Here is a 26,471-nt window from a genome sequence, read left to right on the forward strand (position 1 = left end):
TGTTTCACAGTTACTCCTAGGAGGTAGTCCTCCTGTTTCCAGCTTAAAGCTTGGAGCTTTACCAGAGCCACTGTTGTTTAGTACAGTCTAGAATCCAGTTTTTGTGTCTCTAGCCTCATGTGATTATTAAAAGATTCTCAACCTCTCAGCCCTCTCTTTTCAGTTAGCAGATACCTCTAGGGAAAAGTAGCCTCGAATTCAAGATTTACCTCTCTTCATTTTATTTTTCTCCTGCATATTGGCACTGTAATTTTTTCTGCCTTTTTAGTTCTCTTATGGCCTCAAACAGATACACACGTATGTGTTTTTGCCCCCAGCTTTTAAGATTTTCTTAGGTGCATTGATTTGAATTACCTTAATCCTCTGTTTCTCTATTACCAAGTCTAATGTTAGTAATAGAAATATAAAACTTGTTTTGGTTTTACCAATATGAAAAGCATCAGGAATTGTAAATATTTGAGTACATATAAGAGATTATTTCCCTCTTAATTTTTTAAAAATACATATGACTTGAAAGCAAAAATTATGAAATTTTTGTGTGAGTTTATGAGGTATGTACACATAATGCATATGACAGCTATAACATAAAGAATGGGGGCGGGTTGTAGATAATAGACCTGCAATTTGTGAAGTGTCACAGCATTAACTCTTAAATATCTTGTGGAAAAAAAAGGTAACTAAAAGATTGTTTTTCCTAAAGCAACCACCAAAAATTTTTAAAAGTATAGCGAAAACATCTACACAAAATGGAATTTAAAAAATGATAATTCACAGGCTGTTAGGAAAATAATCAAAGTATAGGTGGGCCAAACAGGAAATAAAAATGAAGTGATAGATCTGAATCTAAGTATGTCAGTAATTGCATTAAATGATCCAAAACAGTAATGTCCAATAGAACTTTCTTCCCTGATGGAAATGACTTACAGCTGCATCATCAAATACATAGCCACTGGCTGTATGGCTAATGAACACTTTGAACGTGGTTAGTACAGCTAAGGAATTGCATTTTTAATTATTTTTAAAATGTAATGTATTTAAATTTAATTTTAAATAGACCCATGTAGCTAGTGACTATTGTATCAGACAGCATAGGTTTTAATGTTCCAATGGAAAGGCAGGGATTACCAATATTTCTTTTTTCTTTTTTTTTTTTTGAGGCAGAGTCTTGCTCTGTCCCCCAGGCTGGAGGGCAGTGGCGCGATCTTGGCTCACTGCAAGCTCCGCCTCCCGGGTTTACGCCGTTCTCCTGCCTCAGCCTCCCAAGTAGCTGGGACTACAGGCGCCCGCCACCATGCCCAGCTAATTTTTTTGTATTTTTTAGTAGAGACGGGGTTTCACCATGTTAGCTAGGATGGTCTCGATCTCCTGACTGACCTCATGATCCACCCACCTCGGCTTCCCAAAATGCTGGGATTACAGGCGTCAGCCACTGCGCCCAGCCACCAATATTTCTTTTATAAAGAAAAAAGAAAAGCAAGACCCAAATATCTGTCATACCCAAAAAATATACTTTTAAGTATGGACATGGTAAGTTAATGGTAAATGGATGCAATCAAACAGTAAGCATAAGAATGCTAAAATGACCATATTAATGTCAGATAAAATAGGCTTTAAGAAAACGTATACTGTAAAAACTACAGAGGAGTATTTCATACTGATAAAATCTGCTACATCCAGACAGTTTTAAAGTCAAATTCTAACAAAATTTTTGGGAAACAGATGCTTCCAATTACGTACAACTCTTCCAAGAAGTCTAGAAAAAAAAGGATACTCCTCAACTAATTTATATTAAGATTTTAGAATGATCTCCATATGAAAGTCAGAAAAAGGACATTAGAAAGGAAAATTGCAGGCTGAATGAGCAAGGATGCAAATTTAATCTAACAGTGCTTTAAGACAGCATTAATAAGTTGTGCTTATTCTAAGAATATGAGTATGGTTTTATGTATTTAATGAATTTGATGTAGTATATTTATTAATTAAAGAAGAACAGTACATGATCCTCCAATGGATGCAGAAAAACATTTGATGACATTCACTACACATTCATGATTTAAGGAAAAAACTAAAGCCATAAATAAAAGGGAATTATGATATAAACATATTAAATGAGGAAACTAGCCAGGTGTGTTGGCTCATGCCTGTCATTCCAGCACTTTGGGAGGCTAAGGCTGGTGGATTGCTTGAGCCCAGGAGTTCAAGACTAGCCTGGGCAATATGTTGAAACCCCATCTCTATAAAAAATACAGAACTTAGCTGGGCATGGTGGTACATGCCTGTAGTCCCAGCTACTTGGAAGGCGGAGGTGGGAGGATTGCCTGAGCCTGAGAGGCAAGGCTGCAGTGAGCTGTGATCACACCACTGCACTTCAGCCTAGGTGACAGAGTGAGACCCTTTCTCAAAAAATAAAGTAATATCAATAAATGAGGAAACTTTAGAAACATTTCCCTTAACATTAAGGATGATCCAAGGATACCTATGTAACCACCTCAACATTTCACCAGGAGTCCTAAACAGGTAGTAAGATAAGAAATAGAAAAGATATAAAGGTAGGAAGAGAAGAAATGAAACTGATATTATTCACAAATTATATATTAGTCTGTAGAGAAAACCTAAAATAATGTTCAAGCTATTGGCATTAATATCAAGGTGTTAAGCAACAGTTGCTGGATATAACATCTATATACCTCCCACTCCCAAATTGAATTTTGATATAGTTGGTTAAATATTGTTAGCAAAAAGTTATTTACAAATGCAAATTACAATATAAGGTACTTGGGAATAAATCCTATAATAAATGATGGGCATCACCTTTCTAGAGAAATTTATATCATTTCATTAAAAGAAAATTATATCTTAAGTAGATTTATCATTTTCATGGATAGATGCCTTAATCTGAAAATTCATTATGTCAGTCATTATCCCAAAAGGGATTTTACTGAATTTGAAACACAATTTTAAATTTTTAAGTGGACAGGCAAAGGTCCCACAATACTGAGAAAAATATGGAAGAGCCAGGTTGGGAAAACTTCCCTCAGGTATTGATGTAAAAATAGCTCAGTAAACCAACTGAATAAAATGAAAAGCCTAGAAATAGACACACATGGGTGTGTCTATGGGTTATTCTTGCCCACTACAGAGAAAAAAACAACTCACTGTGACAGCGGTATTGCAGTAGAGTAAGAGTTTAATAATTGCAGGGCTAGCCAAGCAGCAGCGTGGGAGTGTTACTCATGCAAGCCTCCCCCCAAACTTGGAAGTTAGGGTTTTTCAAGGACAGTTTGGAGGGCAGGGGGCTAGGAAATGGGAGACACTGATTGATTGACTTGGGGATGATATTGTAGCAGGTTTAGCTATCTTCTTGTGCTGAGTCAGTTCCTGGGTGGGGATCACAGAACCAGTTGAATTAGTTCAGTGGTGTGAGTCACAGGTCCAGGTGGAGTCAGTCAGTGTCCAGAATACAAAAGTCTGAAAAATATCTCAAAGACTACTCTTAGGTTTTGACAATAGTGTTGTTATCTATCAGAGCAATTAGGGAAGATACAAATCTTGTGACCTCTGGAGCAGTAGATTATTATAGAAAGGCAAAGTAGGGAACAATGGCTGGTTATCGTTTAACTGCATTGACTGGCTTAGTAAAATTTAGGTCCCTCCCGTAATTCTAATATTGGGGCCTTTCATTAGTCTTACAAAGATGGTTTCAAGGCTAGTTTTGGGAAGGGATTGTTATGATTTTTGTTTTAGAGTCAATAGAGGCAGGTAGCATGTGAGGTTGGAAGCAAGATGGAGTAAGGTTAGATTTCTCTCACTGTTACAATTTTTGCAAAGGTGGTTTCATTCCCATTTTTGCAAAGAGGTAACATTGCCAACCAGTGGTAAAAAAAAAAAAAAAAAAAAGACTATAAATAAATTTTTATTTCTAAGCTGTAGGGTCACAATGTATCAGTGGGTTGTGAATAGGATAGAGTGCTTTTCACATGGTAAGAATAGGCATGATTTCATGAATTTTTTGTTTCATTTATGTGTGTAGTAGGTACATACTGGTTCCAGATGCAAAATGTGCTTGACTGTGACTTCTACCAAAAAAAAAAAAAAAAAAAAAGTTTAAAAGACACAGCAAAACCTGCTCATACAATTGGTTGTTTCTATGGAAAAACGTTAAAATTTATCCCCACAAAAGTACAAAAATAATATACAGATAAATCAAAGACAAAAATGTGAAAACTTTAAATATTTAGAACATGGAAGAAATTGATGACCTTGACGAGAGCTTTTTTGGTAGGGTAGGAGTAGAGTTTAGAGCCAAAGTCTAATTGGAATGGGTTCACATGTGAGTAGACTAATTAGAGTGACTATCAAAACAAAAGAAGTTTTGTAAGCTTTGGGTCTGTTTTTTTTTTAAAAATGAAAAAACCAAACACAAAAAGAGTTTTGTAACAATGAAAAGCAGTGTTAATAGGATTAATATCAAGGTGTTAAGCAACAGTGGCATTAAGCAATGTAGGGTTTGAGGGGGTGGGTTTTTTTTTTTTTTTTTGCCTTTTAACCTGACACATTTTCTTTTTCTTTTTTTTTTTTTTTTTTGATGGTATCTCATTGTGGTTTTATTTTATTTATTTATTTTACTCTTTTTTTAAATTATACTTTAAGTTCTAGGGTACATGTGCACAACGTGCAGGTTTCTTACATAGGTATACATATGCCATGTTGGTGTGCTGTACCCATTAACTTGTCATTTACATTAGGTATATCTCCTAATGCTATCCCTCCCCCCTCCCCCCACCACATGACAGGCCCCAGTGTGTGATGTTCCCCATCCTGTGTCCAAGTGTTCTCATTGTTCAGTTCCCACCTATGAATGAGAACATGCGGTATTTGGTTTTCTCTCCTTGCAATAGTTTGCACAGAATGATGGTTTCCAGCTTCATCCATGTCCCTACAAAGGACATGAATGCATCGTTTTTTATGGCTGCATAGTATTCCATGGTGTATATGTACCACATTTTCTTAATCCAGTCTATCATTGATAGACATTTGGGTTGGTTCCAAGTCTTTGGTATTGTGAATAGTGCCACAATAAATATATGTGTGCATGTGTCTTTATAGCAGCATGATTTATAATCCTTTGGGTATATACCCAGTAATGGGATGGCTGGGTCAAATGATATTTCTAGTTCTAGATCCTTGAGGAATCGCCACACTGTCTTCCACAATGGTTGAACTAGTTTACAGTCCCACCAACAGTGTAAAAGTGTTCCTATTTCTCCACATCCTCTCCAGCACCTGTTGTTTCCTGACTTTTTAATGATCGCCATTCTAACTAGTGTGAGATGGTGTCTCATTGTGGTTTTGATTTGCATTTCTCTGATGGCCAGTGATGGTGAGCATTTTTTCATGTGTCTGTCGGCTGCATAAATGTCTTCTTTTGAGAAGTGCCTGTTCATGTCCTTTGCCCAATTTTTGATGGGGTTGTTTGATTTTTTCTTGTAAATTTGTTTAAGTTCGTTGTAGATTCTGGATATTAGCCCTTTGTCAGATGGGTAGATTGCAAAAGTTTTCTCCCATTCTGTAGATTGCCTGTTCACTCTGATGGTAGTTTCTTTTGCTGTGCAGAAGCTCTTGAGTTTAATTAGATCCCATTTGTCAATTTTGGCTTTTGTTGCCATTGCTTTTGGTGTTTTAGACATGAAGTCCTTGCCCATGCCTATGTCCCGAATGGTATTGCCTAGGTTTTCTTCTAGGGTTTTTATGGTTTTAGGTCTAACAGTTAAGTCTTTAATCCACCTTGAATTAATTTTTGTATAAGGTGTAAGGATGGGATCCAGTTTTCAGCTTTCTACATATGGCTATCCAGTTTTCCCAGCACCATTTATTAAATAGGGAATCATTTCCCCATTGCTTGTTTTTGTCAGGTTTGTCAAGGATGAGATTGTTGTAGAAGTGTGGCATTATTTCTGAGGGCTCTGTTCTGTTCCATTGGTCTGTATCTCTGTTTTGGTACCAGTACCATGCTGTTTTGGTTACTGTAGCCTTGTAGTATAGTTTGAAGTCAGGTAGTGTGATGCCTCCAGCTTTGTTCTTTTGGCTTAGGATTGTCTCGGCAATGCGGGCTCTTTTTTGGTTCCAGATGAACTTTAAGGTAGTTTTTTCCAATTCTGTGAAGAAAGTCATTGGTAGCTTGATGGGGATGGCATTGAATCTATAAATTACCTTAGGCGGTATGGCCATTTTCACGATATTGATTCTTCCTATCCATGAGCATGGAATGTTCTTCCATTTGTTTGTGTCCTCTTTTATTTCATTGAGCAGTGGTTTGTAGTTCTCCTTGAAGAGGTCCTTCACATCCCTTGTAAGTTGGATTCCTAGGTATTTTATTCTCTTTGAAGCAATAGTGAATGGGAGTTCACTCATGATTTGGCTCTCTGTTTGTCTGTTATTGGTGTATAGGAATGCCTGTGATTTTTGCACATTGATTTTGTGTCCTGAGACTTTGCTGAAGTTGCTTATCAGCTTGAGATTTTTTGGCTGAGACGATGGGGTTTTCTAAATACACAATCATGTCATCTGCAAACAGGGACAATTTGACGTCCTCTTTTCCTAATCGAATACCCTTTTTTCTCCTGCCTGATTGCCCTGGCCAGAACTTCCAACACTGTGTTGAATAGGAGTGGTGAGAGAGGGCATCCCTGTCTTGTACCAGTTTTCAAAGGGAATGCTTCCAGTTTTTGCCCATTCAGTGTGATATTGGATGTGGGTTTGTCATAAATAGCTCTTACTATTTTGAGATACGTCCTATCAATACCTAATTTATTGAGAGTTTTTAGCATGAAGAGTTGTTGAATTTTGTCAAAGGCCTTTTCTGCATCTGTTGAGATAATCATGTGGTTTTTGTCTTTGGTTCTGTTTATATGCTGGATTACATTTATTGATTTGTGTATGTTGAACCAGCCTTGCATCCCAGTGGTGAAGCCCACTTGATCATGGTGGATAAGCTTTTTGATGTGCTGCTGGATTCGGTTTGCCAGTATTTTATTGAGGATTTTTGCATCAATGTTCATCAAGGATATTGGTCTAAAATTCTCTTTTTTTGTTGTATTTCTGCCCGGCTTTGATATCAGGATGATGCAGGCCTCATAAAATGAGTTAGGGAGGATTCCCTCTTTTTCTATTGATTGAAATAGTTTAGAACTAATGGTACCAGCTCCTCTTTGTACCTCCGATAGAATTTGGCTGTGAATCTGTCTGGTCCTGGACTTTTTTTGGTTGGTAGGCTATTAATTATTGCCTCAATTTCAGAGCCTGTTATTGGTCTATTCAGGGATTCAACTTCTTCCTGGTTTAGTCTTGGGAGGGTGTATGTGTCCAGGAATTTATCCATTTCTTCTAGATTTTCTAGTTTATTTGCATAGAGGTGTTTATAGTATTCTCTGATGATAGTTTGTATTTCTGTGGGATCAGTGGTGATATCCCCTTTATCATTTTTTATTGCATCTATTTGATTCTTCTCTCTTTTCTTCTTTATTAGTCTTGCTAGCGGTCTATCAGTTTTGTTGATCTTTTCAAAAAACCAGCTCCTGGGTTCATTGATTTTTTTGAAGGATTTTTTTTGTGTCTCTATCTCCTTCAGTTCTGCTCTGATCTTAGTTATTTCTTGCCTTCTGCTAGCTTTTGAATGTGTTTGCTTTTGCTTCTCTAGTTCTTTTAATTGTGATGTTAGGATGCCAATTTTAGATCTTTCCTGCTTACTCTTGTGGGCATTTAGTGCTAGAAATTTCCCTCTACACGCTGCTTTAAATGTGTTCCAGAGATTCTGGTTCTTTGTGTCTTTGTTCTCATTAGTTTTAAAGAACATCTTTATTTCTGCCTTCATTTCGTTATGTACCCAGTAGTCATTCAGGAGCAGTTAACCTGAGACATTTTCATATGTTTATTTGCGGATGGGAATGGACTACTAAATAATTACTGAAGAGCACCTTTGAGTAGGCAAGGAAAGATTAGATTTGGTTAGGGTCATCATTTTTTGCTTCTTTGCCCTAGACAGTTCTGGTTTTCAGCTGTTCCTCCCCCCACCCCCCTCAACCCATCTGATTTAGCATTTGTCCCAGTTTAAAAAAAAATGTTATGGAGGTATCATTAGTAATTATATTAAAACAAGCTGGGGTGGAGGATTTGGTAGATTTACATTTTGTACTTCAAGCTTCTGCTAGTGTCTTGTCTAGTAGTATATGAGACATATGAGCAGTTAATAGAGTTCCCCATTAAGCAGCCTATTGTGCCATACCCATGCTGTAAACTGTGGAAATGAATTCATATGCTCTGACAGTTGGTAAGGTCGTTTGGAATTGTGGACACTTATATATTGGTATTTTTCAAGTAGATGCAGGAAATAGATGCATAGCAGTCCTGCCAGAGAGCATATGGAGAGTAGACCAAACACTTCCTAAAATGGCTATGTTATTTGCTGTATGGCATAAATCTACAACTGTTTTTTATTTTATTTGATACAATTTTATTTTGCAGTAAATCCTTTTGAAAAGAATAATTTTTTAAAAGTTCTAATTTAATGAAAAGTTGAGGACTGCATTTTTGGTTTCTCAAGAAAATTGATAATGAATGGGTGGCAACACAAGGTTCATCAGCATTTATTATCTTTCTTAAGGGTCACAATAATATCTCTAACCACATGAAATCTAGGAACATAAGGATGTACTTCAGAAGTTAATAATTAAGAACACTGTCCCAAAAGGTGACAGTTTATCACATGCAGTTATAGAAGGTATATTTTATATTACTCTGTGAAGTATAACTTCTCATTGAGATTAAAAGAAAATCATTTTTCTATGTCAATTTAGCACACTTTTGGTTCGAGTTTTCTTATATATGTACGAAAACAAAGTGAAGCAGAGCTGTTATTGAGAAGACTCTATTAGTAGAAGAAATTTGCAACCAGCTAAAAGTATCAATTTAATATCAGTGTCGTAGGATGCTTCAAATAGAAATTCATTAATTTCTAATAATAGCTCAAATTTTTTTCATCTAATTAATGGAATTCAAGTAGAACATTTGGAAATTAATTCTCTCAGTAGTTAAATATCTGACATCATTGTGAATGCTATTCAGCTTGAAAGTTCGGCATTTAAGATAAAATCATAGTTTCACCCCTGCTAGATTACTACCCTTAAGCCTCTTCTGTTAAAAAAAAAAAAAAAAGCTATAGCTGTCATTCTCTCTTTGTATATTATTTAGTATAGATAGAAAAATATCTGAATGTATATGTGGTAAAATAACAAGTGACTACTTCTTGTAAGTTTTTGAATTTATTTTTTCTTTGCTCATTTCTGTTTTAGTTTTTCTATAATAAACATAAGTTGATTTTGTGATAAATAAATTGTAATCAACTTACTCCTCTAAAACACACATACACAGCAAAAAAAAAGGCAAACAAAAACTAAAAAGGAGTGGTGAAGCATTTCACTTTTTTCCTTTTTAATTATTTGATTGCTTTAAGGAAAGGCAAGATATGAGACAACGGAGGACAAAAATTATGCAATTCCCCCAGCTGCCAATATGTAAAAGACCCATTTTAAAGTGGTAATAGGAGGCTAGTCTAAGGATCTGCATTTATATTTTATCCTTACTCTTTTCTTCCCTTAACTGGATACAGTTATAAAAAGTCCAGTACTGAGATTGCTTTTCATGTTATCAGGAAGGAAGTAACTAGTTTGCCTTATGTAATTAAGATAGTTTCTTATGTTTCTTATAGTGATGCTACATTATATCTGTTTTCAGCTTTCCTTAGATCTTTTGTTTCCTGTGACTTCTATAGCTTTTGTACATATATCTGTTTATCTTACCTTTTGGAATCTGTACCATTCTTTTAAATATATATTTACATCTCATTTCCTAATTCCTCGATTTTTGCTGGCCTGCCTGGCTTCTGTTTTCATTCTTTACTTGTCCTATATGTCTTACTGTCAGTTTAGTTGCTGACCTACCTAGACTCTATGCTTTAGTGTGCTTAATTTCCTACCCTATCACTATACTTGACTGTTAATCATAACCCTAATACTCACTCCAGATACATCTCCTTTTCATATGGAATTCTGGTGAACAGATCCGTTAAAAATTACTTTAAAAATATGCATAATTAGTCAAAGTGTTATTTCCAACTGAAAGAAAAGCTTTGAGTTTCTAGTTATTGGAATTAAATTTAAGGTGTTGTCATATTTTTGTTTTTTCTTATCAGGCTAAAAGACCCCACTGGTCAGCTAACTGCTAGCTAGGACTAAGAATGAGAGATTTTGCTTGTTTCTGTTGCTTAATCTCTTCCAGCACAACCAACTTCATCGCCTTCTAAAATGGCCAAGTGGCAAATAGTGATTAATTCATCATTGGTTTACTGCAATTAAGAATTCATTTTGCAACTTTATGAGCTTGAAGAAAGAGTATATACAACCTTTCCATAGAACCTACTATTGACACTATAATTTGAGATATGTGACTATACAGCCTACCTAACCTGTAAATGCTTTTTTGTTATGTAATTTGGGTGTGACTCAGTGATTTTATTTAGGTACTAATGCTATAACTTGTACCATTATGTTAGATGATACATGACATATATTGTAATATAGACAATTTCTTCCTGTCTTTTGGTCCAGTTAATGGGGTAATTAATGGACAGGTTGATTTTTTTTTTTTTTTTAATCGAGACAGAGTTTCGTTCTATTGGCCAGGCTGGAGTGCAGTGGCACCATCAGAGGGCTCAAGTAATCCTCCCGCCTCAGCCTGCAATTAGCTAGGACTACAGACACCTGCCACCATGCCCGGCTAGTTTTTAAATTTTTTGTGGAAACAGAGTCTCGCTATGTTACCTGGGCTGGTCTCAAACTTCTGACCTAAAGCATTTCTCCCATGTTGGTCTCCCAAGTCACTGGGATTACAGGTGTGAGCCATCATGTCTGGCATGACTTTTTCTTTTAATATAAATTTTAAGGCAGTTGTCTTTGGTTTTGAATAACTGACTTTTAGTTGAGGTCGTTCTCTCCAAAGCCATCTTACTTGTTTATGTTTCATTCACTTGCTTTTATGCATGATTCTTTGGTAAATGTATTTTTTTCTTAGGTAGAGCTATTTATAAAGATACTTTATGCATGACAAAGTTATATATATACATTTATATGTGTATATATACACACATATATACATAGATATATATATATAAAACAGAGAAAAAGAGTTATCTCTAATCCCAAATCAAGAGTAATCTGATTCAAATGCACTTGTTAATCCAACCCACATGTTATAGACCTAAAAATAGATAAAAACCATGGCCACTTTGAGAGTTTTAATCTGGTTATACATTTCAATTTTGTATTATAGGAAAGTTAAAGGAGGGAATATTGATGTACATCCATCAGAAAAAGCTCTCATTGTTCACTATGAAGTGGAAGCTACCATTCTTGGAGAAATGGGGGACCCCATGTTGGGAGAACGAAAAGAATGTCAAAAAATGTAAGTTCTTTATTTGTGCACATTTTGAAAGTAGTGAACATTATATAAACTTTATACAAATCTGATATTATTTTGATCCGCATAGGTGATTAATTATGGCATTCTTCCAGGCATACTTCATCTTAGTGAAGGAGAGATTATATTAAACTGTAAGTATGGAGTATATTAATCCTAGGAAAAAATGAGATTTTTGTAAGCTTAATAGGAACCTGTTGTAACATACATATTCTAATTTATCCCATTTAGAAAATGAATATAATAGATTATGAACTACTAACTTGTGAAATCAACCATAAAAGATGTGTTTCTGGGTTTGTTTGTTTTTTTAATTTTACTTTAAGTTCTGGGATACATGTGCAGAAAGTGCAGGTTTGTTACATAGGTATACATGTGCCATGGTGGTTTGCTGCACCTATCGACCCATCATTTAGGTTTTAAGCCCTACATGCATTAGATATTTGTCCTAATGCTCTCCCTCCCCTTGTTCCCCACCCCCTGACAGGCCCTGATGTGTGATGTTCCCTCCCCTGTGTCCGTGTGTTCTCATTGTTCAATCCCCATTTATGAGTGAGAACATGTGGTGTTTGGTTTTCTGTTCCTGTGTTAGTTTGTTGAGAATGATGGCTTCTAGCTTCTTTCATATCACTGCAAAGAACATGAACTCATTCTTTTTTATGGCTATGTATTATTCCGTGATGTATATGTGCCACATTTTCTTTATCCAGTGTATCACTGATGGGCATTTGGGTTGGTTCCAAGTCTTTGCTATTGTAAATAGTGCTGTAATAAACCTATGTGTTAATGTGTCTTTATAGTAGAATGATTTATAATATTTTGGGTATATGCCCAGTAATGGGATTGCTGGATCAAATGGTATTTCTGGTTCTAGATCCCTGAGGAATCACCACACTGTCTTCCACAATAGTTAAACCAATTCCAATTTCTCCACAGCCTGAGCAGCATCTGCCGAAACTTTTTAATAATACCATTCTAACTGGCGTGAGATGGTATCTCGTTGTGATTTTGATTTGCATTTTTCTAATGACCAATGCTGATGAGCTTCTTTTCATGTGTTTCTTGGCCGCATAAATGTCTTCTTTTGAGAAGTGTCTGTTCATATCCTTTGTCCACTATTTGAAGGGGTTGTTTGTTTTTTCTCTTGTAAATTTGTTTAAGTTCCTTGTAGATTCTGGATATTAGACCTTAGTCAAATGGGTAGATTGCAAAAAATTTTCTCCCATTCTGTAGGTTTCCTGTTCACTCTGATGATAGTTTCTTTTGCTGTGCAGAGGCTCTTTAGTTTAATTAGATCCCATTTGTCAATTTTGGCTTTTGTTTCAATTGCTTTTGGTGTTTTAGTCATGAAGTCCTTGTCCATGCCTATGTCCTGAATGGTATTGCCTAGGTTTTCTTCTACGGTTTTTATGGCTTTGGGTTTTACATTTAAGTCTTTAATCCATCTTGAGTTAACATTTGTATAAGGTCTAAGGAAGGGGTCCAGTTTCTGTTTTCTACAAATGGCTAGCCAGTTTTCCCAGCACCATTTATTAAATAGGAAATCCTTTCCCCATTGCTTGTTTTTGTCAGATTTGTCGAAGGTTAGTTGGTTGTAGATGTGTAGTGTTATTTCTGAGTCTCTGTTCTGTTCCTTTGGTCTTTATCCCTGTTTTGATAACAGTACCATGCTATTTTGGTTACTGTAGCCTTGTAGTATAGTTTGAAGTCAGGTAGCATGATGCTTTGGGGTTTTTTTGTTTTGTTTTGTTTTTTGCTTAGAATTGTCTTGGCTATATGGGCTCTTTTTTTGTTCCATATGAAATTTAAAGTATTTTTCCTAGTTCTGTGAAAAAAGTCAATGCTAGCTTGATGGGAATAGCATTGAATCTATAAACCTTGAGCAGTATGGCCATTTTTTTCTTCCTATCCATGAGCATGAGATGTTTTTCCATTTGTGTCCTCTCTTATTTTCTTGAAAAGCAGTTTGTAGTTCTCCTCGAAGAGGTCCTTCACATACCTTGTAAGTTGTATTCCTAGGTGTTTCATTTTCTTTGTAGCAATTGTGAATGGAAGTTCACTCATGATTTGGCTCTCTGCTTGTCTGTTGTTGGTGTATAGGAATGCTTGTGATTTTTGTACATGGATTTTGTATACTGAGAATTTTGCTGAAGTTGCTTATCAGCTTAAGTAGTTTTTAGGCTGACACGATGGGGTTTTCTAAATATACAATCATGTCATCTGCAAACAGAGACAATTTGACTTCCTCACTTTCTATTTGAATACCCTTTACTTCTTTCTCTTGCCTGATTGCCTTGGCCAGAACTTCCAATACTATGTTGAATAGGAGTGGTGAGAGAGGGCATCCTTGTCTTGTGATGGTTTTCGAAGGGAATCCTTCCAGCTTTTGCCCATTCAGTATGGTATTGGCTATGGGTTTGTCATAAATAGCTCTTATTATTTTGAGATATGTTCCATCAGTACCTAGTTTATTGAGAGTTTTTAACATAAAAAGATGTTGAATTTTTTCGAAGGCCTTTTCTGCATCTATTGAGATAATCATGTAGTTTTTGTCCTTGGTTCTGTTTATGTGATGGATTACATTTATTGATTTGCATATGTTGAACCAGCCTTGCATTCCAGGGATGAAGCTGACTTGGTTGTGGTGGATAAGCTTTTTGATATGCTGCTGGATTCAGCTTGCCAGTATTTTATTGATGATTTTCACATTGATGTTCATCAGGGAAATTGGCCTGAAATTTTCTTTTTTTTGTTGTGTCTCTGCCAGGTTTGGTATCAGGATGATGCTGGCCTCATAAAATGAGTTAGGGAGGAGTCCCTCTTTTTCTCTTGTTTGGAATAGTTTCAGAAATAATGGTACCCACTCCTGTTTGTACCTCAGGTAGAATTCTGCAGTGAATCCATCTGTTCCTGGCCTTTTTCTTTTTTTGTTTGGTAGGCTATTAATTACTGCCTCAATTTCAGAACTTGTTATTGGTCTATTCAGGCATTTGACTTTTTCCTGGTTTAGTCTTGGGAGGGTGTATGTGTCCAGGAATTTATTCATTTCTTATAGATTTTCTGGTTTATTTGCTTCGAGGTGTTTGTAGTATTCTCTGATGGTAGTTTGTATTTCTGTGGGATAAGTGGTGGTATCCCCTTTATTATATTTTATTGTGTCAATTTGATTTTTCTCTCTTTTCTTCTTTATTAGTCTAGCTAGCAGTCTATTTTGTTAATTTTTTTGAAAAAACACCTCCTAGATTCATTGATTTTTGGAAGAGTTTTTTGTGTCTTTATCTCCTTCATTTCTGCTCTGATCTTAGTTATTTCTTGTCTTCTGCTGGCTTTTGACTTTGTTTGCTCTTGCTTCTCTAGTTCTTTTAATTTTGGCATTAGGGTGTCAGTTTCAGATCTTTCCACCTTTCTGATGTGGGCATTTAGTGCTATAAATTTCCCTCTACATACTGCTTAAGCTCTGTCCCAGAGATTCTAGTATGTTGTCTCTTTGTTCTCATTGGTTTCAAAGAACTTCTTTACTTCTGCCTTAATTTTTTTATTTACCCAGGAGTCATTCAGGACCAGGTTGTTCAGTTTTCATGTAGTTATGCAGTTTTGAGTGAGTTTCTTAATCCTGAGTTCTAATTTGATTGCACTGTGGTCTGAGAGACTGTTATGATTTCCATTCTTCTGCATTTGCTGAGGATTGTTTTACTTCCAATTATGTGGTCGATTTTAGAATAAGTGCCATGTGGCACTTAGAAAAATGTATATTCTGTTTATTTGGGGTAGAGAGTTCTGTAGATGTCTATTAGGTACACTTGATCCAGAGCTGAGTTCAAGTCCTGAATATTCTTGTTAATTTTCTGTCTCGTTGATCTGTCTAATATTGACAGTGGGGTATTAAAGTCTCCCACTATTATCGTGTGGGAATCTAAGTCTCTTTGTAGGTCTCTAAGAACTTGTTTTGTGAATCTGGGTGGTCCTGTATTGGGTGCATATATATTTAGGAGAGTTAGGTCTTTTTGTTGCATTGAACCCTTTACCATTATGTAATGCCCTTCTTTGTCTTTTTTGATCTTTGTTGGTTTAAAGTCTGTTCTATCAGAGACTAGAATTGCAATCTCTGCTTTTTTTTTTTTTCCATTTGCTTGGTAAATATTCCTCCATTCCTTTATTTTGAGCCTAAGTGTGTCTTTGCATGTGAGATAGGTCTCCTGAATACAGCACACCAATGGGTCTTGATTCTTTGTCCAATTTGCCAGTCTGTGTCTTTCAATTGAGGCATTTAGCCCATTTTTTGGTGTGTTTTTGCAGTGGTTTATATTTTGGTGTGTTTTTGCAGTGGCTGGTACTGGTTTTTCCTTTCCATATTTAGTGCTTCCTTCAGGAGCTCTTTTAAGGCAGGCCTGGTTGTGACAGAATCCCTCAGCATTTGCTTGTCTGGAAAGGCTTTTATCTCTCCTTTGCTTATGAAGCTTAGTTTGGCTGAATATTAAATTCTGTGTTGAAAATTATTTTCCTTAAGATTGTTGAATATTGGTCCCCACTGTCTTCTGGCTTGTAGAATTTCTGCAGAGAGATCCGCTGTTAGTCTGACGGGTGTCCCTTTGTAGTTGATCTGACCTTTCTCTCTGGCTGCTCTTAACTTTTTTTCCTTTGTTTCAGCCTTGGAGAATCTGATGATTATGTGTCTTGGGATTTATCTTCTTGAGGAGTATCTTAGTGGTGTTCTCTGTATTTCCTGAATTTGAATGTTGGCCTGTCTTGCTAGGCTGGGGAGGCTCTCCTGGATAATATCCTGAAGTGTGTTTTCCAACTTGGTTCCATTCTCCCTGTCACTTTCAGGTACACCAATCAATCATAGGTTTGATCTTTTCACATAGTCCCATATTTCTTGGAGGCCTTGTTTTTTCCTTTTCATTCTTTTTTCTCTAATCTTGTCTTCACGCCTTATTTCAGCAAGGTGATCTTCAATCTCTAATCTTTCTTCTGCCTGGTCGATTTGGCTATTGATACTTGTGTATGCTTCACGAAGTTTTCATGCTGTGTTTTTCAGCTCCATCAAGTCATTTATGTTTCTCTCTAAACTGGTTATTCTACTTATCAGTTCCTGTAACCTTTTATCAAGGTTCTTAGCTTCCTTGCATTGGGTTAGAACATGCTCCTTTAGCTCAGAGGAGTTGTTACCCACCTTCTGATGCCTACTTCTGTCATTTCGTCAATCTCATTCTCCATCCAGTTTTGTGCCCTTGCTAGAGAGGACTTGCGATCATTTGGAGGAGAAGAGGTATTCTGGGTTTTGGGATTTTCAGCGTTTTTGTGCTGGTTTTTTCTCATTTTCATGGATTTGTCCTTTGATCTTTGAGGCTGATGACCCTTGGATGGGGATTTTTTTTGGGGGGGGGGGTGTTTTTTGTTGATGTTGTTGTTGTTGTTGCTCTCTGTGTGTTAGTTTTTCTATCAACAGCTAGGCCCCTCTTCTGCAGGTCTGCTGCAGTGTGCTGCAATTCCACTCCAGACCCCGTCCTCCTGGGTATTACCAGTGGAGGCTGCTGAACAGCAACGATTGCTGCCTGCTCCTTCCCCTGGAAGCTTCGTCCCAGAGGGGCACTGGCCTGATGCCAGCCATAGATCTCCTTTATGAGGTGTCTATCAACCCCTGTTGGGAGGTCTCTCCCAGTCAGGAGGCATGGGGGTCAGGGACCCACTTGAGGAGGCAGTCTGTCCCTTGGCAGAGCTGGTGTGCTGTGCTGGGAGAATTTCCCTTGTCAGGATCAGCTGCTCTCATCAGAGCCAGCAGGCAGGAAAGATTAAGTCTGCTGAAGTTGTGCCCACAGCCACCCCTCCTGCCAGGTTCTCTGTCCCAGGCAGATGAGAGTTTTATCTGTAAGTCCCTAAGGCTGCTGCATTTCCTTCATAGATGCCCTGCCCAGTGAGGAGGCATATAGAGAAGCAGTCTGGCCTCAGCCGCTTTGCCACACTGTGGTGAATTCTACCCAGTCCAAACCTCCCAGTCTCCTTAGCACTGTCCGGGGAAAACTGCCTACTACAGCCTCACTGATGGCAGACCCACCTCCCCCCACCAAGCACAATCATCCCAGATCAACTCCAGACTGCTGTGCTGGCAGTGAGAATTTCAAGCCAGTGGTTCATAGCTTGCTGGGCTCCATAAGAGTGGGACTCACTGAGTGAGACCACTTGGCTCCTTGGCTTCAGCCCCCTTTCCAGGGGAGTGAACAGTTCTGTCTCACTGGGATTCCAGGCACCTGGGGTAAGAAAAAAACTCCTGCAGCTAGCTCGTTGCCTGCCCAAACAGCCACCCAGTTTTGTGCTTGAAATCCAGGGCCCAGGTGGTATAGGCTCACCAAGGATTCTCCTGATCTGTGGACTGCAAAAACTGTGGGAAAAGCATAGTACCCGGGCCAGGTAGCACAGTCCCTCACAGCTCCCCTTGGCTGAGTGAGGGAGGTCCCCCAGCTCCTTGCACTTCCTGGGTGAAGCGATGCCCCCCCCCCACCCCGCTTCTGCTTGCTCTCCATGGGTTGTACCCACTGCCTAACCAGTCCCAGTGAGATGAACTGGGTACCTCATTTGGAAGTGCAGAAATTACCCACCTTTTGCGTTGGTCTCACTGGGAGCTGCAGACTGAGGCTGTTTCTGTTCAGCCATCTTGGCCCCTCCTTATGCCTCTAGATATCTACCCAAATGAGTTGAAAACATGTCCACACAAAAAGCTGCACTTGAATGTTTATAGCAGTTTTACTCGTAATTGCAAACAATTGGAAGCAAACTAGAGGTCTTTTTAGAGTTTTTCTCTGTATTGACCTTTCTTTCTCTCTATGCCTTCTGATGTGCAGCTAAGACTATATAAAAATATAATACAATTAAAAGACTTAAAAGGTAGGAACCAAAAAAAAAACCCAAATAAATTAAGGAAGAAATAAAGGGACAGAATACTGCTAGAGTTCTTCTTGTAAACATTAGAAGGCACTCTAGCAAATTTAAACAGAAAAGGAATTTATTAAAAGCTATTACATAGCTTGTAGAACCCCAGGAGAACCAAATTTGGGGTTGAATATATAGCTGGGAATAATATCTAAGTCATTCTGCTGGAATGGTTTCGGGAGAAATCATCTACATATGGATAATAAGCTTACAGGACATTGCTCTGAGATCTCCACTCCTGCCCTTCTAATTCCTTGATGTCTTCCAACAGAAATTAGCCATCTTTAACACAAAATAATTCTACACAGTGGCTGCTTGTTCATCTTTCTCTTTTTCAAAAGAACTTTGCATGGGAGCATCTGCTTGACAGTCTTTTGACACCAGGTTGACTCTTCACTTTGAAGAGTCAATTTTATGTCTTTATACCCCTTCCTGGTACCCTGAATCTGTGTAACTAGGCAATTGTTTCCAAACTCTTAATAATGGTTTCTTAATGGGTTCCCAGTGAATTTCCTGGGCTAACTTTAAAAGGAAGGAGGTGTTGGCTAATTATTGTTTTTTAGTGCACTAACTTAAGTATAAAATGTATTCATTTGTTCCTCAAAATTCCTCATATAGATCTTAAAGTGGATCTCACTTTTTTTTTTTTTTGAGACAGAGTCTCACCCTGTCGCACAGTACAATGGTGCGATCTCAGCTCACTGCAACTTCTGCCTCCCAACTTCAAACAATTCTGCTGCCTCAACCTCCCGAGTAGCTGGGATTACAGACACGCACCACCACACCTGGCAAATTTTTTGTATTTTTAGTAGAGACGGGGTTTCACCATATTGGCCAGGCTGGTCTCAAACTCCCAACCTCGTGATCCCCCCGCCTTGGCCTCCCAAAGTGCTGGAATTACAGGCATGAACCACCATGCCCGGCCGGATCTCACTTTTTTTTGCTTTTACCTTCTATATAGTTACCACCAGAACAACTGAATCTGAACATATCAATATTGTGTCTTGTCCCTAGCTGAAAAAAAGTTAGCATTTGTGGGTATGGTCAAGAAAATGATTTATTTATGATGGTATGGATTCTTACATTTAATAATGCTGAAGACTTCATATATTTTATACCAGAAATACTGTTTTAAAACAGAATCTCTGAATATGCTGTCTTGCCTAGAGAGTCTGAAAAAGATTTTGTGTTCCTTTTGTTATTTTGTTTGTCTAGTTCACAGAAAATTACTGCCTTGTATTTTTCTAAGCCTAATTATATCTAATAGTTTATTTTACTAAGAGTCTATGGCCAGGCTCTCTATAATAATTTATAATCTATAAATTATTTTAAAGTAGTAGTATTGAAGTTATTACTTTTATAATACGTGAATTGAAAAATTCTGTTATACTTACAGCATTCGACTTAAGAGTCTCAATGCCAACACAGATATAACTTCCCTGGCAAGGAAGGTGGTTGAAGAATGTAAACTCATTCATCCTTCAAAACTAAATGAGGTAGAACAGCTGTTGTACTATCTACAAAACCGCCGTGATTCATTGTCAGGAAAAGGTAAGTAGTAGAATTCCTGGCTTCCTAATGCAAATCCAAAGTTGTTTGATTATAGTTCATCAAGCAACTATAAAAAAAAAGTTTATCAAACTATTGATATTTGATGTTGGGTAGGTTTTTTTCACCAGTGTTATGAATGAGTAAACAACAAAGAATAAACATTAATTGCTTTCATGGTAGGCTTTATATTAGATGCTTCCACATAAAATGGTCTAATTATTTTTCATGTTTTGTGTGTGTACACATACACTGAAGTAAGAATAAAAAAGGAAATGTCTGTCATATTGATTCTAGAATAATTAAAGGAGAGAATTTGGGGCAGAAAACCTAATTTCACTGCCCCAACTAGACTGATATTTTATAAACTTATTTTTTATATTTGCTTATCATTTGGATGGATTATGTAAGTGTTAAAATATATATCATATGCCTTAGACTATCCTAAAGATATAACTTTCATGAATCTTTATTTTGTCTTTGTTTCTTTTTTTTTTTTTTTTTTTTTTGCAGCAGAGAAAAAGGTTTAATCTGGGGGTCACCAAACTAGGAGATGAGAGAAAACCTCAAATCCATCTCCCTGAGAAGTTTGGGGCTAGAGTTTTTAAGGGTTTTGGACTGGGCTGAAGTGTGGAGATTGTTGATTGGTCAGAGTGTAAGGTGAAGTAATGGGACAGGATGATGAAGAAGCTGTATTCTCATGCTGATTTCATTCCTCTATGAGGGTCTTCTGACTGGTTGGCGTCAGCTGTTTCACTGCAACTCAGGGTCTGAAAAACATTTTAAATGATCCTTAAGCAAAATCCTTATGATTCTAACGTCAGAGATCCTGTCTGTAAGAACAATGGGGATGTAAATGGTCAGCATGTAGTGCTATGTGACTTTAGCAACAAGGACATGGGCCAAAGTATAGCCTATTAATGCTTAGTTATAACTATATTTCTGTCTGGAACAGAGTTCAAGTCAGAAAAATGGAAGAAATTTTTGAAAATCTTAGTTTGAAGACTTGTAGCCAGGGAAGAATTCAGGTTTAGTTCAAATTGTAGAAAACAATAAAAACTCAAAAGTAATAGACAAGACTAGAATCTAGTAACAGGTATACCGTAGTTTCTTTTGAAACAAAATTTTTATCTCTAGTATTCCCTTTCTACCAAAGACAAATTATAGTAGGACCAATTTATTTGCAAAATAAGTGTTATACTTTGCCTATTTGCATAAAGTATGGCAAGAATATTCATTGGCCATATAGGCTCTTTTAAGTTGACTTGGCAGGAACTTTTCCATAAGGAATCTTAGTTTAGACTTTTTAAAAGCCTTAAGGTTAGCTAAACCAAGGATTTATCCATGCCGACAGATACCTATATGAATTGGGTTATTTTGGGACCTCCACTCATCTCTTGCGGAGGTCCCAAAATAACTTGAGGTTTCTGGATCTGTTGAAAGTAACATTTTTTACTTATCACAGGTGAGGAACACTATAAAAAAACTACATAGACAAGGTAGAAGGCTAGTCTTTCTGAGTTGCTTTTATTGGCTCTATAAAGTCAATGTCAACTCCTCAAAGCAGTCTGGTCGTATCTAAAAATATGCCAATCCAGTCAAAGCCTTGGTAAAGTAGCTAGCATCTCCAATTGTGTCCTGCTACCAAAGAAAGCAGATTCTTATTGAATGTATACAAATAACTGTATTGCCATAAAATAAGAATACTTATGAATGAAGTTTCCACGTTTGTGAGAACTCAGGCAGAAAGGCAAATTTTGCTCATAAAGATATACTTTACTTGTCATAAGCTATAAATAGCTCAAAAGAAAAAAAAGTTTTCTTGACTCCTCTTCAGTCAGAGTAGCAGACTTCCAAACAGATTGTTGTCTGTTCACCTTGGAATTGCCATTCATAAACCAGGCAGCTCTTTGTCAGTCAGGTAAGAGCTGTTTAATGGGCACTGTAGAATCCTGCACCTTCTCACACAGTTTCAGAGTCAGTCCTGGGGAAAAAGAGGCTCCCTGCTCATGAGTATCTCCTCCTTGAATTTCCCAAGTAGCATGATCATATACAAAGTATCTCCATTTTATTATGGAACTCTTCTGGGCACTGCTGACCACAATTAGACTGTTTCTGACATTGCCCCAAATAGCATGGGTATTTCAGATGTCATGATCATTTTATGTCCTTCCGTCATAGAATGTCTTCAGTTAATGTCCTATAACAAGGCAGTAAATGCCTCTTAAGTGGAAATTCTCTAGTCCAGAGTCACAGTAGTCATCATTGGGATGTGCTCACAGACTTTTGCTATAAGCCTCAGTAAGCATTCCAGAAAAGGCTATCACATGGAGAATTTGTTCCTACCAGCACTCCAGCTTCTATTCTGTATTCTGTGGGCTCAGGCAATCTTATTGGTTCCCATTTTAGTATGTCCAGTTAATTGTAGCTTGAAGGGCAGATTTGTGTGCCTTCAGTTTTATAGTACTAGGTAGAGGAAACATCCCCTAGTCAGATACAGTATCCATTTTCATAAGACATTTAGGTAAAGAACACACAATTGCTTTACAAAACTCCTATATAAACATTTCAACTTTGATAATCCTGTCCACCCTTACATTTTATGTTCTGGTCCTGGGAATTTCTCTTCACTCCCAGACCATTTTACCCTCTCCTTTGAAAAGGGATTTGTGTACCCAGCAGAGGGTTTAGCTAAGGGACCAAGGCTTTTTAGTCAATCTTTGTGTTGATTAATCACCTCAACATCATCCCCAGGCAATTTTTGGTCAGTTTTCTCATTCTGATCTTTGTCTTCTGATTTTTTAAAAAATGTCTCCAATTGGGGTAAGTACAGAAAACTGATTTGGTACCCTTTAATATTGAGGGAACCAGCAATTAAGGCCTTTATTTCAACCCCATCAATTTCCATTTTATTCATTCAATTTCTTAATAACTGTCTAAAGATTTTCACTCTGCTGGGATGAGACCCATGACTCTCCCCTTTTCTTTTCCTCTTATTTTTACTCCTATCAATGTTTTCTTCATTCATCATATTTCTTGATAACTGTTAAAACTTCCCATCATCCTGGGATGAGTCCTTTGATCCTCCCCTCTACCCTTCACCATTCCCTTGTTAACTAACCTAATATTTTCTGTTAGCATCTGTAAGACCCATGAGAAGAAGCTGACCATGACCTGGGTAATGGGCATATTCAAGGGGTGAATATTCCTGTCATCGTAATGCCAGTCCCATATGGCTTGCATACAAACCACATTAGCTGCTTCATCTGGGATACTCCACTTGGCAGTTATAGGTGGAGTCGGACAGTCCCCTTTCTCAGGTTAAAGAGACCTTAAAGTGGCTTTTATCCAGTTCATTAGGCTAACTCTTTCCTCACTAATAATGTCCTGTTTTTCTGGATCATGTATAGCCATTTGCAATTGTTTAATAGTGAGCAGTGGGTACCGTACCAACCCAAACATGTTCTTTCACTCTGCAGCATTTTGAAACCAAAGACACTGCTCCCAAATTACTCTCATAATCCATTTCAGTACAGGTTCCTTAGGGAGCTGATGATATTAATCTATAAAAGGATGGAGGATGATTCCTGGGTGACCATGTGGTCATCCATGGCATGGAACTGCAGCTAGGCTATGCCCAGTTACTAAAGGTAAAAGTTACAGTGAATTTGGAGATGGATACAACTTCTGGGGAGCTGGTTCACTGGATGCATAAGGAAATGCAAACTAATATGAAAAAAGTATAATATTCAATTCCTTGGTTATTGTTACCTATAATGGCTAAAATGAAAGTAAAAGGGATTGTTGGGTTGGGCCTTAAGGCTAGAGAAAGCTCAGATGTGGGTCTGTGTGAGCTCAGATCACTAGCCTTGAAGCTACCCACAAAAGTGGAAAATTATGTCAGGACAATATAAAATGCCTCTGCAAGCTGTGGTCTCCAAGAAGGTAGCCAATGTAGAAGAAGAACAAAATGAAGTAACTGTTGAAACCAGAGTATATAGTATAAAGGAATTGTTCTGTTTCATAGAGCACCCACTCAGTCACAGGTCAAGTTTTCAAGGACGTAAAACAAGATGAGAGGAACCCTCAATTAGTACCTCCCCTTTATGAAGAACACAGAAAGACAAAGAAAAGATTATTTCTGGAAAGAAAGGGAACAATATGAATATTCATAAACCAAAAAGTATACTACAGTCAATATTTCCCAAGACTAGTCATACACATCTTTTTCTCCTATTAATCAAAACCTTGCAGGAGACAGTGATTTTTTACCTTTTGCTCAGCCAGATTTCACACAGAGAGATCAGGAACCTGACTGGTAAATGATTCTTACTACCCTGTTGCCAGCTTGTCAGGTTCCTGGATTCTCTTAAACTGTGGCTTCCAAAAGAGCAGAGCTCTGATCACCCTGCTTGCTGATTATGAAAAGAAAACCATTTTCTTTATTTTCATGGGTTCATAGCTGAAAGCTGCCCAGTTTTGCAAGATACAATCCAAGGGGCTGCTTGATGTAGGAGGGATTAAGTTAGCATTTCCCATATCGACCGAGACAAAATTACAATATACACATAACAAAGACAAACACCAGTTACTTGGCTCAATATCCAAGTTTTAACCTAGCAAAACAGATAAAACAGACCCCCTTTTCCACCCATTAGGCACATTGAACTTCTGCTAATGTTTCCTTCTGGGTTCCCCACACACAAACAGGACGAGATAAGAACAGACATGAGACCCTGATAAGTCAGAACTCTAAAACCAGGTTTCATAACTGAAACCAAATCGCCCGGGAGTACTTCCCCCAAACATTGCCCTTTATTCTCCTTCCAATTGGGGAAATTCCCCTTAAACAGGGCCCTTTTTACAGATTGGGAAGGGTCAGCAGGACTTGTGAAGAGGGAACAGGACCTTTAAGGAGGCCAACAGATCAGGAGAAGGCAAAAGGGATGTCGATTGCCCTTGGCAGTACTTACCGGAGAAGTCTTTCAGATTCAGAAACTGTTTCTGTACTCCAAGAAAGCTTATGTGAAGGTCGGCAATGCCTTGCTGGCAAGGGAGACACCAGAGACAGCCCCTGGCTTAAAGAAGCCAGGCAGCCACTTGGATTCATCTCTGGGCCTCTGAAATGTCAAGAGGTCACCGAGCCACAGGCAGATGCCTACGAGGGGTATCCCTTTATGAGTTCACCACGAAATTGTAACCATACCTGGCTAATTTTTTACATTTTTTGTAGAGACGGGGTCTCACTATGTTGCCTAGGCTAGTCTCAAACTCCTGGGCTCAAGCGATCCTCCTGCCTTGGCCTCCCAAAGTGCTGGGATTGCAGGCATGAGCCACTGTGCCCAGCTGGTGCTCTTAAAATAATGTATCAATGCTCAAGTTTTGATTGGACTAAGTGGGAAAAAAAAAGAAAATTTTGTTTGGAATTTTTTCAAATTAGTCTCTCTTCATCCACAGCAAATAAAATGCCTTGTACTTAATATATACTTTTATTAGCTGTGAATACAGTATCTAACATAGATGTTCAACATATATTTGTTGAATGAATTAAATGGTTGTAAATTTATTTAAAAGCAAAAAGGGCTGGGTGTGGTGGCTCACACCTATAATGTCAGCACTTTGGGAGGCTGAGGTGGGCGGATCATGAGGTCAAGAGATCGAGACCATCCTGGCCAACATGGTGAAACCCCATCTCTAGTAAAAATACAAAAGTAGCTGGGCGTGGTGGTGCACGCCTGTGATCCCAGCTACTCAGGAGGCTGAGGCAGGAGAATTGCTTGAACCCAGGAGGCAGAGGTTGCAGTGAGCCAAGACCGTGCCACTGCACTCCATCCTGGCACAGAGTGAGACTCCATCTCAAAAAAAAAAAAAAGCAAAAATAGACATTTTGAACACGATTGCTTCTAATCACATAGCTGGCATTCAGTTAAGTACTATGTAGATAAGGAAAATATTATCAAGGGAGATTTTTATTAAACAAATATTTTGTTGGTAGAATATTCTTGTTAAGATGTCTGTAAATGGTGAGAGATCGCGTAGTCCAGTAAATCCAAGTAGTAAAGCAAATCTGGTAGTCTTTTAAGATCTGTGTCTACTTATTGTAGGTTGTATAGTATAGTTGATATTTCCTAGTGCCACATTAATGTAATTCTGAAGGCATTTAGAATAAAATATCTTTGAACTAGTAAAAACTCACTGAGTTTTCAGGGCAAATCAGTGGTTTTATCTTGCTCCCCAGAAATTAGAGGAATATGAAAAAATTTCCATGTCATCATACATGGATAAAATAATTCAAATCAGTATTTTCTCTACCCGGGTAGAGTATTATTAATAATTGAAGATATAGGAAATGCTTTAGGAAATGTATATTAAATATATACTTTTTAGAAAACTATTGGTTTTCTTTGTTAAAACTCTTTTACTTGGTAAGCAGTATTCCAAAGCCAGAAACCTTATCTTAAAAGTGA

General features: G+C 37.6%; 1 protein-coding gene across 4 annotated transcripts in view; it reads left to right on the plus strand.

Moving 5' to 3' along the window:
- KIFAP3 (kinesin associated protein 3) overlaps positions 1-26,471 on the plus strand; it is a 167,125-nt gene that overhangs the window by 20,353 nt on the left and 120,301 nt on the right. For all 4 annotated transcript variants that reach the window (XM_054547730.1, XM_024242841.2, NM_001135394.1 and 1 more), the window contains 2 exon segments: positions 11,383-11,514; positions 19,853-20,007. In XM_054547730.1, the coding sequence (XP_054403705.1) occupies positions 11,383-11,514; positions 19,853-20,007 (287 nt within the window).

The sequence above is a fragment of the Pongo abelii genome, chromosome 1, assembly GCF_028885655.2.
Source record: "Pongo abelii isolate AG06213 chromosome 1, NHGRI_mPonAbe1-v2.0_pri, whole genome shotgun sequence".
NCBI lineage: Eukaryota > Metazoa > Chordata > Mammalia > Primates > Hominidae > Pongo > Pongo abelii.